At 47.7% G+C, this 13,021-nt stretch overlaps 1 protein-coding gene across 1 annotated transcript in view; it reads right to left on the bottom strand.

Moving 5' to 3' along the window:
• Nucleotides 1-13,021, bottom strand: part of LOC136627993 (glutathione S-transferase theta-1-like) — a 32,370-nt gene that overhangs the window by 17,612 nt on the left and 1,737 nt on the right. The window contains exon 2 of the mRNA XM_066603552.1: nt 10,848-10,935. Within this exon, the coding sequence (XP_066459649.1) occupies nt 10,848-10,935 (88 nt within the window). The remainder of the gene's footprint in view (nt 1-10,847; nt 10,936-13,021) is intronic.

The following is a 13,021-nucleotide window of genomic DNA, read 5'->3' as shown; positions in this document are numbered from 1 at the left end:
AAAAATACAATACCTGAAGGTCTGCAAAGCAGACACGGTCGCCATAGGCACGATCGCCATAAGGCAGGCACAATCGCCACCGGCACAATCGCCGTAGGGCAGGCGCAATGGCCTTAAGCCCTGAAGATATGTAGTCAGCCAGACAATGTGTGGAGGAGCAGCTTGTTCCTGGCAGGCTAATATGCAGTCACCCACTCAACCCAGCCCAAATTGGGCAGGAGTGACTGCATATACTAATAGCCTGCACATGTGAACGATACCAAAGATGTCAGCCATAGATTGTCTGGCTGACTACATATCTTCAGGGCTTAAGGCCATTGCGCCTGCCCTACGGCGATTGTGCCGGTGGCGATTGTGCCTGCCTTATGGCGATCGTGCCTATGGCGACCGTGTCTGCTTTGCAGACCTTCAGGTATTGTATTTTTGGCTTTTTCAGAGAAAAATTAATAAAACCATTTGAAACTAAAATCTACAGTTCGCCACGCAAAAAACAAGCCCTTATACGGCCACGTCGACACAAAAGTAAAAAGTTATGGCTTTTGAAAAATGGAGATGAAAACCCGCCAAAAATTGTTGTGTCCTTAAGCCCAAAATAGGCCAAGTCCTTAAGTGGTTAATGAACGGTTTTGTGGATCTTTGGACACTCGTTTATTCATGGGGCTCAGCCAAGAGCAGCGGATCATTAATACTCGGATGATTTGGGGTTAGATGTATCAGTTTTTGAGGCTTTTGGTACAGAGTCAGAGGGATGAAATGGTTCTTGCTGATGCTTTTGCTGATGTTAGAAAGGGCAGTCCTTCCTGAGCCAAGCAGCCTTGTGTTTCATTGCTATGTCATGGCCTGGTGGGAATGCTGCCCGCCTCCTGCGGGTAGGTATAAACATGGTTTAAAAGATTGATTATTTGTGTAGACTTGAGTATGAAGGACTCGTGTTCTACGTGTTAGATAGGTTGGGTTTTTGAGTTAATATTTATATGGTAACCCAGTTTAAAATAAATCCGGCTTTTGAAATCCATACAGGAGTCTGGTTTTTATTTCAGGTATAGGTTTGATAATATAGAGCATAAGATTCCATGTATGGCCGCAGGCCAATGAAGGACTGAGGCCTCATGGAATCTGAGCGGAAGTGGTTTTAAAAGGTCTTTTGGGCGTTAATTATTAAAGTATTGGCTTATTAGGTAGGTATTTAACAGATGTTCTTTGAGTTCACTACAGGGTCAGCTGTGAACAGGCGGGAAAGTGCTGGGGGGGTTGCCAGGAGAACGTTGGAGCCCTAGGATGGATGGTGATTGGTCTGAAGAAAATGGCAGGAAGAAGCCTGAGGGATCCTTCTGTGAAGCTCTGGCCCTTACAACAGGAGCTGTTTGGTGAGAGGAAGTGAGAGCTGATATAAGGAGGTGCTGGCAGGACGCTTCAGGTTTTTGTTTTTTTTAATACAGTATCACAAGATTGTTCCTCTCACCCGCCCTCTTGTTTAGCTTCCCGCTTGTCACGGCATGTTTAAATGAAGGAATGCTGCCTGCCTCCTGTGGGCGGGTATAAAGATGGATTAAAGATTGGTTATTAGTGTAGACTTGAGTAGGTAAGACTCAGGCTACATGTTATACATGTTGGGGTTTTGAGTTAATATTTATAAAAGTGACCCCATTTAAAATAAATGCCACAGCCTTTCAAATCAATACTGGCATCTGTGTTTTCATTTCAGGTATATGTTTAGATATTAATATAGAGCATAAGATTCCATGAAAGTGAATGATAAGCGCTCAGTTTAAATGGAACTTCAATGGAAGGCATCCGCACAAAAAAAAAAAAAAAGCAATTTTTCTTGAAATCGCAATTAGTTTCCACAAGTGTGCAGGAAAAGGTGTTTTTCTATAGCATGCTGCTGATCCGTGGTGCAGACGCCCGCCACAAAAATCCATCTGTGTGCAGGTGCCCTTAAAGGGGGCACTATTGTTACGTTTGCTCACTACCACCAAGGGGGCATCTATACCAATTGAGGGCACCATTATGCTGTGTTACACAAAACGATTATCGTACAAACGAGTGAAAATGAAGGATAACTGTTCAGCTTAAATGTAAGCCAACGTCTGAACAACAAGCGCACGATTCTCGTTCGTTCTTCAGTTTCAACCAGCATAAACATCAGCTTGTGCCTTCATCGGGCAGTTTAAGCGCTGATCTTCAGTCTCGCCACCTGAGCGCGAACAAGCTGGTGATGATGTCCGGCTCACTCTGGCAAACAAGAATCATTGGATTACTAAGTAAAGACACTAAAGAGGCCGCAATACTGAGTGGAGACACTGCTGAATAAGGGCACAGATACCAAGATGGGGGTATTCTTCTGAACTGTGGGGGCACCATTACTGATTTGAGGGAGCCAAGACCAAGTCAGGCACACAGGTGACATTAGTACCTTAAGAGGGCACACAAAAAGGTGATTATACCAACCCGATTATCGGGTTATCTCCACGACAGCACCACTTGATAGCCTCCTCCTGGTTGGACAGGAACACAGAGAGGTTAAAAGCTCCCCCCTCTACCACCTTCCTCAGTGGTTTTTAACAAATTGCTGGGGGTAGGAGCTTAACTTAAAGGGGTTGTCCCGCAGAAGCAAGTGCAGTTATGCACTTCTGTATGGCCATATTAATGCACTTTGTAATATACATCGTGCATTAAATATTGGCCATACAGAAGTTATATACTTACCCCCTCCTGGTGCTGGCGTCCCCGTCTCCATGGCGACGACTAAACTTCTCCTCTGGTCGCCGCAACAGTCGCGCTTGCGCAGAGAGGAATCCTCTTCTGGAGGGTCCGGGCTCACGAGCTGCGTCCTGGCTCCTCCCCCTTCTCAGCATCATCATGTAGCTCTGCCCCGTCACATGGTGCCGATCAACCAATGAGGTGGCTGGAATCGGCAGTGGAGCACAGACAGCAGAAGAACATCCACGGTGCACCATGGGAGAAGACTCGCAGTGCATCGTGGGAGAAGACCAGCGGCAGCCATCTTGGAAAGAAGATTTTTTTAAAGTTGCTGAACGGGGATTCAGGTAAGGGAATTTTTTTTTTTTTTTAATAACACCTGGCAGCAGTATTCCTTTACAGGTACTGGGTGACTGGGCAAAAAAAAAAAAAAAAAATTCTCTCTTTAGGCGCGGGACAACCCCTTTAAATCTTTACCTAACTGGTATTTTAACCTATACTTTTCCTCATGGAAATTATATTTCATATTTCCAAGTACTTCTTTAAATACATATTCTCTTTTTTTGGGGGGTGGGGGGGTGGGGTTACGGGTGCTGTCGTGGAGACTCCTGAAAACCCGATTATCGGGTAGGTATAAATCACCTTTTTCCCCAGTTGTCTCCACGACAGCACCACTTGGGACGTACCAACTAAAAATTTTTAGGGTGGGATTGCTGCCGAGAGGACCTTATGTCCAAACACCATGTCCTCGTCCAGCTGCACCTTTACCCTATAATGTTTAACAAAATTGTGCGGCTTCTTCCTAACTGCAGCCTTGCATATTTGTTCAGAGGCTGAACTATGCTCAGCCCATGAAGACGCTACTGCCCTTGTGGAGTGGGCTTTAAGAACAAAGGGGACTTCTTTTCCTAGGGCCCTATATAGTTCTGCAATGGCCAGGCGAATCAACCTGGCTATGGAGCTTTTTGCCGCTTAGTTCACTTTATTTGGGCCAAAGAACTGGACGAACAAATTGTCATCTTGTCTCCAGTGACTTGTGGTGTTAATATAACTCAGGACCACTCTCCTGACATCCAGACAATTTAGGGCTTTTTCCCTCTCGCCCTTCGGTTTATCGAAGAACAAGGGGATCACTACATTCTGAGCTCTGTAGAAGGGTGACGCCACCTTTGGCATAAAGGCTGGGTCTGATTTGAAGACTAAATTTGTGTCAGTGATTTTAAGGAACGGGTGGCAGATAGAGAGGGCCTGTAGTTCACTAGCCCGTCTTGCTGAGGTAATGGCCACCAGGAAGACTGTCTTGATTGTGAGCATTCTTATTGAAAGCGATTCGATCGGGTCGAAGGGTTCTGCTGACATAGCTTTCAGGACTCAATTTAGATTCCAGTCCGGAAATATACTTGTGGGCCTGGGTCGTAACCTATCTGCTGCTGTCAGGAATCTGCTAATCCACCTGCTCTCTGATAACTTGGTGTCGAATAGAGTACTAAGGGCTGCGACCTGAACTCTTAAGGTGCTTGGGGAGAGGCCCATATCCAGGCCCTCCTGCAAGAACTCCAGAATTAAGGGGGATGTCCGGAAAGGAACCCCGGGATTCTCTTCCCTGCCTCCACAAGATAAACTTCCTCCAGACTTGTTGGTAAATAAGGTTGGTTGTTCTCTTCCTACTCGACATTAGGGTCCGGATTACTTTCTCAGAGAACCCTCTTCCTCTCGGTGTGGATTCTTCAAGATCCATGCTGTTAGGTGAAGTTTGTCTATATTCGGGTAGCTCAGAGATCCCAGCGTCAGTAGATCTGCCTGAGCAGGGAAGATGACTTGGTCCTGGATGCTTAATGCTCTTAGAAGACCGAACCAGCTCCTCCTCAGCCAGAAGGGGGCCACTAGAATCAGCGTGCATCTTTGGGATCTGAAGTATTGCAATACTCTTGGAATCAACGGTATTGGAGGAAAGGCATAAACAAGCTTTCTGCCCCAATTCTGACTCAGGGTGTCTACCGCTGTTGGCTGGTCCCCTGGTCTGAGGGAGAAGAAGTTCTTCACCTTGGCGTGCTCTTTGGTTGCAAACAGATCTAGTTGTGGGGGTCCCCACCTGTCCGTCAGGACTCTGAACGCCTCCTCAGATAGAGACCACTCTCCTGGGTCTATACGCCTTTTGCTGAGGAAATTGCCCTCTGGTTCAGCAACCCTTTTAGATGTGTTGCCGAGATTAAGAGGACTCGGCCCTCTGCCCAGCGGAAGATTTTTTGCGAGATGCCCTGTAGGGCTGGTGACCTTGTTCCCCCTTGGCGCCAGATGTAAGCAACCGCCGTGGTATTGTGCGACAGGATTTTTACGTGTTGTTTACCGAGTCCCCCAGCTGTTGGAGGGCCTTCCAAATCGCCTGGAGTTCTCTGTAGTTTGATGACTGACCTCTTATCTCCTGTGGCCAGGGACCATGTAGAAGTTGGTCTCCCACGTGCGCCCCCCCCAGGCACTTGCGTCTGTCATGATGTATGTGGCTGGGTTCTGAATCCAGTGGACTCCTTTTTTGCAGGTTTCTGGGCTATACGACCTTTTCTGGCGTTAGCCCTGGATGCCCCTTCCTGCGGCGATGTCAGAGCTGACCGCACTTCCTCCTTGACCAGCTTTCTGACATCTTCTAGGAACCCCTGATTCCTCTTTTAACCAGCCTGGCTACGCGTGCCTTGCATAGAGGCCTCTCATACGTGGCCGTAAGCCTTATTCCGCACTCTGCGCATTTTTTGAGTTTTGTTCTGGGGTGGGGGGTGGGGGGGCGGCCTCTTTTTTATTCCCCTGGCAGACAAACAAATTTTATGCGGGTAAGGATGCAATATTGCAGCATACTACAAATGGACCTTGCATGAACTTTTTGCCCCACGGGCTACTTACGGCCCCCGCTGTAGCTGACGACTCAGATGAGTGCTCCAGCACTGGACATCTCTAACAACCAGTGCTGCAGTCACTTTGGAGCAATACAAGCCTGCCTTATAGCAATGGCTTACCTGTCCTGTAGATCTTCTCTCAGGCTCCTTTAATCTTTAAATTTGGCACCTCCACGCCAAGCCCTGCCGGCTCCGCACATCTGGCAATGTGACGCGGTGCCCCGCCCCCCTCTGGCAAAGGGACTAGAGAGCGCCATGCCCGGCCCTTTGCAGCCAGAGAAGAGGTCTGTGCAGACGGAGGAGGAGAGCTAAGGCCCCCACTTTGTACCCCCTATGGGCCACCGTGGAAGGAACCTGGCCCGGGGGAACCACCCCATGTGGCGTCCCAGGAGCCGCTCGTCGGGAAGGGAGGATAGGCTGACCCACTGCCCTCCGATCCGCACGGTGAGTTCTTCATGCTGGCGCCTCCACCAGCACCTCTCAGGGATCCTGCCTCCTTCCAGGACAGGAAGACACTGAGGAAGGTGGGAGAGGGGGGGGAGCTTTTAACCTCTTGGTGTGTTCCTGTCCAACCAGGAGGAGGCTATCTCAAGTGGTGCTGTCGTGGAGACAACTGGGAAAATACTACTTTCAAGGGGCAGCATTACGGTCTACAGCAGCGATTCTCAAATCAACGTGCTGGGAATCACTAAGCCGACAGGGTTATCCAGACAACTCCTGTTCAGATACACCAGGGGGTCGGGAGTGGAAGCACTGCTCCGACCTCTGTAGGGGCCGACACACCTCATTGAAATCAGTGGGAGCTGCGCTTGTAATTGCAGCCTGTGGTCCCATCAATTTCAACGAGACCTGCACTTGTGGTTACGAGTGCCAGCCACTACACAGCGCTGCTGCTTCAACCCTGGTGTATCCCGGCTGGCACTGCCTCTACTGACCCCGCCTGAAGCTCCAATGGCGCAGAGCAGTCTGTGTCTGCTGACATCTGCACTGAAGGGAGAGGTCAGACTCCGCAGCGGTTGCCACTGGACCAGAGCTGCAGGTGGGGTGAGTGTAGTCTGTAGTGATGCTGCCCAGCCAGACGCCAATAGGGGGGCTGCTATTGGCCTCTGGCCGGGCAGCATTCTTGGGACTATTATGGGGGCCATTATTACTACTGGGGCTTGCTCACATAAGCATAAGCGCATTTCAGTCATGCAAAAACTATGCTCATATGAACAAACCCACATAGAACAATGGGCTCTATTCACTGCATATTACCTGCGCAAAAATTGCACCTGCAATTACAAGCACAGCTCCCATTGATTTCAGCAAGAGCTGCACTTGCAAGTACCGGCCTCTACACAGGGGCCGGAGCAATGCTTCCACTCAGATCTTGGTGTATGCCAGCAGGCGCTGCCTGGAAAACCCCTTTGGACTTGGTACACACAGGGTGGATTTGCCATGGAATTTATGTGCGGACCCTCCATACAGATATTCCACGGCATTTACTGTAGCAGTAAAGGGGATGAGATTTCAAATAGCTCATCTACAACTGCAGAAGAAAATCCACACAAAACCAGTGTGGAAATTGACATGTGGAATTTAATTCTGTGCATTGTCAATTTTATTGCCATTTCTACGGCAAAATTCACCTCTTCTCAATTCTGCACAAAAACCCTCTTCAAATTCTGCACCAAATGGGTTTTGGAGGCAGAATATCCGCTGCAGACATTTCACAGCAAGACAGCCCCATGTGGACCCAGCTTCAGGGTAGGTTCACGCGTAGCGGAAGCGCTGCAGATTCTGAGTAGGAGAAAATTCTGCAACATAATTCACAGCATTTCTGCAAGAGACAAAGAATCTAAATATGCACCATTGGGGTTCATTTTGACTCAAAATTAGCAGTGAATTTCAGAAGATACGACACTCTCACCTCTGAAGTGTTTGTGCTCTTGGCACCTCCTTCACCAGGCACCCTCTAGTGAGGGTAACACCGCTGGTCAGTTGAAACAGAAATGGTCAGCGGTGCTGCGCTCACTAGAGGCTGCTATACAAGTCATACATCGAGATAGGTCATGCCCCAGCCTCATCCCCTTTTTACCAGGCGTTCCTTAACCCCTTAATGACGCGGACCCTCCCCCCCCCCCCCCCCGCCATTTTAATTTTTTTCTCTCCCCTTTAAAAAAAAATCATAACTCCTTTATTTATTCATCGACGTCGCTACATGAGGGCTTGTTTTTTTGCGGGACGAGTTGTTTTCAGTGGTGCTATTTAAAGTACCATATAATGTACTGAAAAACTTTTTAAAAAATTCTAAGTAAAGTGAAAAAAAACGACATTGCCATCTTTAAGTAAGTCTTGTTTCTACGATGCACAAACTGCAACAAAAATGACATGATAACTTTATTCTATGGGTCAGTACGATTACTACGATACCAAACTTGTATAGTTTTATTTACTATACTACTATTGTTTTTCAAAGACATTTAATTTTTTTCAGGTATTTTCTGCCGCCATCTTCTGCGCGCAATAACTTCTTTATTTTTCCATCAACGTAGTTGAGCGAGGGCTCATTTTTTGAGGGATGTCCTGTAGTTTCCATTAGTACCAATTCGGAATACATACGACTTGTTGATTGCTTTTTATTGTGTTTTTTTCTGTGAGGCAGGGTGACTGAAAAAGTGGCTTTTTTTTTTTTCTCCTTTTTTCGGACGAAGTTCACTGTGCAGGGTAAATAATGTGTTGCTTTGATAGATCGGACTTTAACGGACGCGGCGATTTCAAATATGTATTTTTATTTTATGGTTTAGATTTTTAAATTATGGATATGGCAAAAGGGGGGTGATTTAAACTTTTATTACTTCCTTTTTTTTTTTTTTTTTTTACAATCAATAAAACTTTATTGATCTTTTTTTACTTTTCTTTTAAGTCCCCTGGGGGGACTACAACATGCGATGCTTTGATCGCTCCTGCAGTATGACGTAATGCTATAGGGGATGGCTTGATAGGCAGTCACCTCAGGCAGCCCCACGACCTGACTTCATACATAATCCGATGCTCCAGGACGTAAATACACATCCTGGAGCGGGAAGGGGTTAAAGATGGGAAACTCGTCTATAAGGCAAAATAAGGGCCCCAATGGTGGGTGTTACTATATGGGAGCTCCAAGAGGAACGCTTTTTATTTGGCATCAAGATAACCAGTATTACTCTGTGGGGTACAAAAGATGGCACCATGAACCTTGGTGCCTACTACTGCGCCCCCTACTGCTTGGCATTGTTTTCAAGGATGCCACCTGTGGGGGAACTTTTTTGTGTTAATCATAGTTATGACATTTCTGAGCTATAGTATTTGACATCATGCCACATTAACAGGGACAGAAGCAGGCACAGAATTGGGGGTAGCAGCAGGATGGAGAGTTTGTATAAATTAGGAAAATGTTGATTGGCTCCTCGCTTTTTCTGTACCCCAAGAGATCTCGCGAACATTATAGAGACAAGTCACGGCTGGAAGAAAGTCATCATGGAGGTTTGGGCCAGAAAGCAGAGAGGGGAACATGAAGGACTTCAGGCTAAGGCAGGTCACCTGATTACTTGATAGAGTAGTACTGCAGCCACTTACAGTGGCATATACCAATTGTATACATATGGTGGCAATATTGGCATTCTAGTCATGTTTGAGTTTGTTTTAGTAACTGTATGAAGCATGTGACATTGTGTCCACACTGTCCTGATTGGAGAAGGCATTTATTATGTACACCTACAATCATTGTTACACTATCTTGTAGTTTTGGGAGCAACCGCAGGAAGCATGTGGCACCATTATAACTTTGGGGCACTAGCACTATGGGAGAGTTAGTGACAGGTTCATTGGGTTGTAGCAGGCTAAGGATAGTGTGGAGAGAGGAGTCATGGCTGAGAGCAGTCTTTATGGCGGTCTGGGATGGACTAGAGAGAAAAAAAAAAAAAAAAAAAAGGTAGTATACTAGTTCTGTTAGGGGTTCCCCAAGAGGCACCACTGCTGAGAGAGTACAAAGGAGGCCAGGCTGCGCATTTGCTATTGTAAGTATTTGATTCTGTGTTGCCCTTCAGCATAATCCCACATGTACTAACAAACAGGGAGAGTCAACTATTAGGCTGTGTTCACATGGAACGGTTTTGATGCAGAATTTCCGTGCAGATTGTCCGCACAGGAATTCCACATGCGGCTCCTAATCCCGGGATTAGCCAGCAAAGTGGACGAGTCTTTGCAAAAATCTCGTCCACGCACTGCGGCCAATCTGTTGTGGAAAAAAAATGCGGAAATGGCCATGCGTTGCAGAAATTAGATGCAGCATGTCCTTTTTTTCCCTGCTGTAGCCTCTCTCCTCTATAGGGGGCAGGGATAGGTACAGCGGAAATACAGGCAGTGAAGCCGCTCCAAGACCCGCAGCTGTGTTTTTCCAGCGGAATTCTCACAGATTTTCTGTGCGGCCAATCTGCGAGAATTCCACTGGATATCCGTCCTGTGTGATCCCAGCCTTAGGCCGCCTGCAGACGAGCGGGTCGGATCCGGCGGCGAGGATTCTCGCCGCGGGATGCGACCCGAGCGCCTGCAGGGACGAGCACGTACTCACCCGCGCCCGGCGGCCCCGGGTCTTTTATGTGCCGGCTGCCGGCGCATGCGCAGACAGGAGCCGGCGACCGGGTGAGTGACGTTTCTGTGCGGGGCTCGGCGTGCCCCGTACAGAAATAGGACATGCCGCGGTTTGTTTGCCGCACGATATTTCCCGCGGCCAAACCGCGGCCGTCTGCAGGCTTTGAGCGGCGGAAATCCCGCGGGAAATCCCACCGCAGGATTTCCGCCTGTGTGCAGGCAGCCTTAGGGTTAAGTGCCTATTAGGCATAACAAGAAGTACCCGATCATCAACTGCTTGAGCAAACAAGCAGGTGACGCCCCCACCAGCTCCTGCAGCCTGTTTAGACTGTGCAGTTCTTGTTGAGAATCGTTCACTTCTCGCTCAGCATTCCTAGGTGAAATACTGAATGATCAGTGTATAAGCTGCATGAACTGGCAGGGTTTGTATGGCGGCTAAACTAAACAAACAAGAACCTCACGATTCTTGTTCAGTCGTTGGCTTGAGTTTTAACTGAACTATTAGCATTCACCTTCATTCAGACGATTTTGTGAATAATCATTCCACCTAAATGCACCATTAGTGGTCAGTTTGGTAAATCCCACCTGAAGTAGAGTGGGCCATATTCAGATCACACATTCCCTTCAGAGTATTAGATCCTTTACCTCTCCCCCATTGTGAAGTCTCCATCCTTGAGAGCTGGTACCTTACGAAGTGGATTCACCTTGCCAAACTCTTCACTTAAGTGTTCTCCTAAAGAGAGAGGACAAATATTATCTGCAATCATGAATGTTACCAGAAATACCACCCTGAAGGGTCGCCGAGTGCAAGAAAAAGGAGAAGAAAAGCAAAAACCCCACAAACTTTTTTTGGAAGTCTAAAGAATTACAATGTTTGACAATATATAGAAAGACACTAATAATAAATCTTTATTTGTATAGCGCCAACTTATTCCGCAGCGCTAAAACCGCAATATAAGCAAAATGAAGCAAGCACTAAATGGTGGAAGGTGACAAAAGAAGGGAAATGTCCAAATGGGTAATACAGATAGATCAGTTAAAGGGGTTGTCCCGCAGCCCAAACTGAATCCCCCCCCCCCCCCCCCCCATTATTGCCTTGTAGAGTAGAAGCATCACACACTAAAGCATTACACATAAAACACGATATTCTGCTAACCTTTTTATTCTCCTTATAAAGCTGGCCTGAAAAATTTTTCAAACATGGCACCGCTGGGTAGTTCCCATGATGCACTGCTTTCTCTCTCCTCAGCGTGCGCGCTCCCTATGATGCTGGTCACATGACTGGAAGACCAGCGTCATTATGAGAGACACACTCTGACATGGTGAGAGCGATATCGGGCTGTAAGCGACAGCCCAATATAGCCCTCTCCCTCTGCGGGTCCCTTCACTGCTTTGAATGGAGCCAGCAGCCGCCCGACCCCATTCAAAGCAATGAGAGAGCAGTGCAATCTCCTGCTACTGCTCTGACAGCTGTAGCAGGAGTTCTCTTCATCTCCCCGGCATGTCCCATCATCACTGGACACTGGGACAGTGCTGTCACATCATTGTCACAGTGTCCAGTGATGAGGGGACATGCTGGGTGTGTGTCTGGGGCGGATTGATACGTTTGAGGTGTTGTGCTGGCGAGAGCTGCTGCGTATACCCTGGACCGCAAAAGTCCTGAATTGTACAAGATCAGATATATCACTGGAGGGTAAGATGACCGACTCAGACTCATGGATTTTAACCATGTAATGCGAGCAGAGTCGCTAGAAAAATCTATAATGCTTGGACAGATCCATGGGAAAAGACCCGGCCGCCAAAAAACACGATTCTCTGTACTGTGGATGGTCCGCATCCCTCGCAGTTGGACAGGGGCAGTACAGATTTTAGTTTATTTTTTAATTATTTTTTTTCCTGCAGAATCTGCAGCCCGTCCGCTATGTTAATTGTGGATGGCTTCCATTGAGTTCAACAGAAGCAATCCGTGCGGGAACCGCAGTAAAAATGGAGCATGCTGCGATTGGTTTCCGCTCGTGTGCATGAACAATCATTTTTCCATAGCATGCTATGGTGGGTTATTGCTGCGGAATCCTGAGCGGAACGCCCTCTCCGGATTCAGCAGCAAAAGATCAGCTGGTGTGCGTGAGGCCTAGGCCACATTGATTTGCATTGGATTATTCAGACATCGTTTTTATCAAATAGCTACCTGCATATTCACAGCGTTTAGACGTTGGCAGGTGATTCCCATACATCTACGGTGATGAGCCCTAAGGCCTCATGTCCAAGGGGCGGGTCAGATTCTGCATGTGGGAGACGGCAGTGGAATCAGACCCTGCCTGTGGCCAGGAACCCTGCCCACCCGTCCGGGTCTTTTTCTGTATTGCGGACAATCGGTCGGCGCACCGGCACCATATGCGCAGTAGAGTTTTTTTTTAACTCCTGCTTTCCCGCAGAATCTGTGTAGTGGCCGGCGCTCGTTACTGCAGGCACGGCTCACGATTTCACTCACTACTTTTTTTTGCAGACCTATTTTAGCAGTCTATGGGAGGTACGCAAATGTGCACAATACCCTGCATAAATCCGTGCACACTGGCACCTCTTTTGGCTTAACTCCTTCCAATCCAGTGTCAGACCTCATCTAAGGGCTCCTGCCCACAAGCGGATATTTGCTGTGGAATGCACTGCGGGCGTCCACACCGTGGATCTGCAGCAAATAGCGCCCATAGCAAGCTATGGGAAATGGATTCTTCCTCCGCACTTGCAGAAACCAATGAAGCCGTCCGATCCACAGCCCTTCTGCAGTGTAATTGTGGAAAGGCCGTGGTTTCTGCAGGAAA

Source organism: Eleutherodactylus coqui, chromosome 5 (assembly GCF_035609145.1).
Source record: "Eleutherodactylus coqui strain aEleCoq1 chromosome 5, aEleCoq1.hap1, whole genome shotgun sequence".
Taxonomy (NCBI): domain Eukaryota; kingdom Metazoa; phylum Chordata; class Amphibia; order Anura; family Eleutherodactylidae; genus Eleutherodactylus; species Eleutherodactylus coqui.
This window is presented reverse-complemented; position numbering and strand designations above follow the sequence as displayed.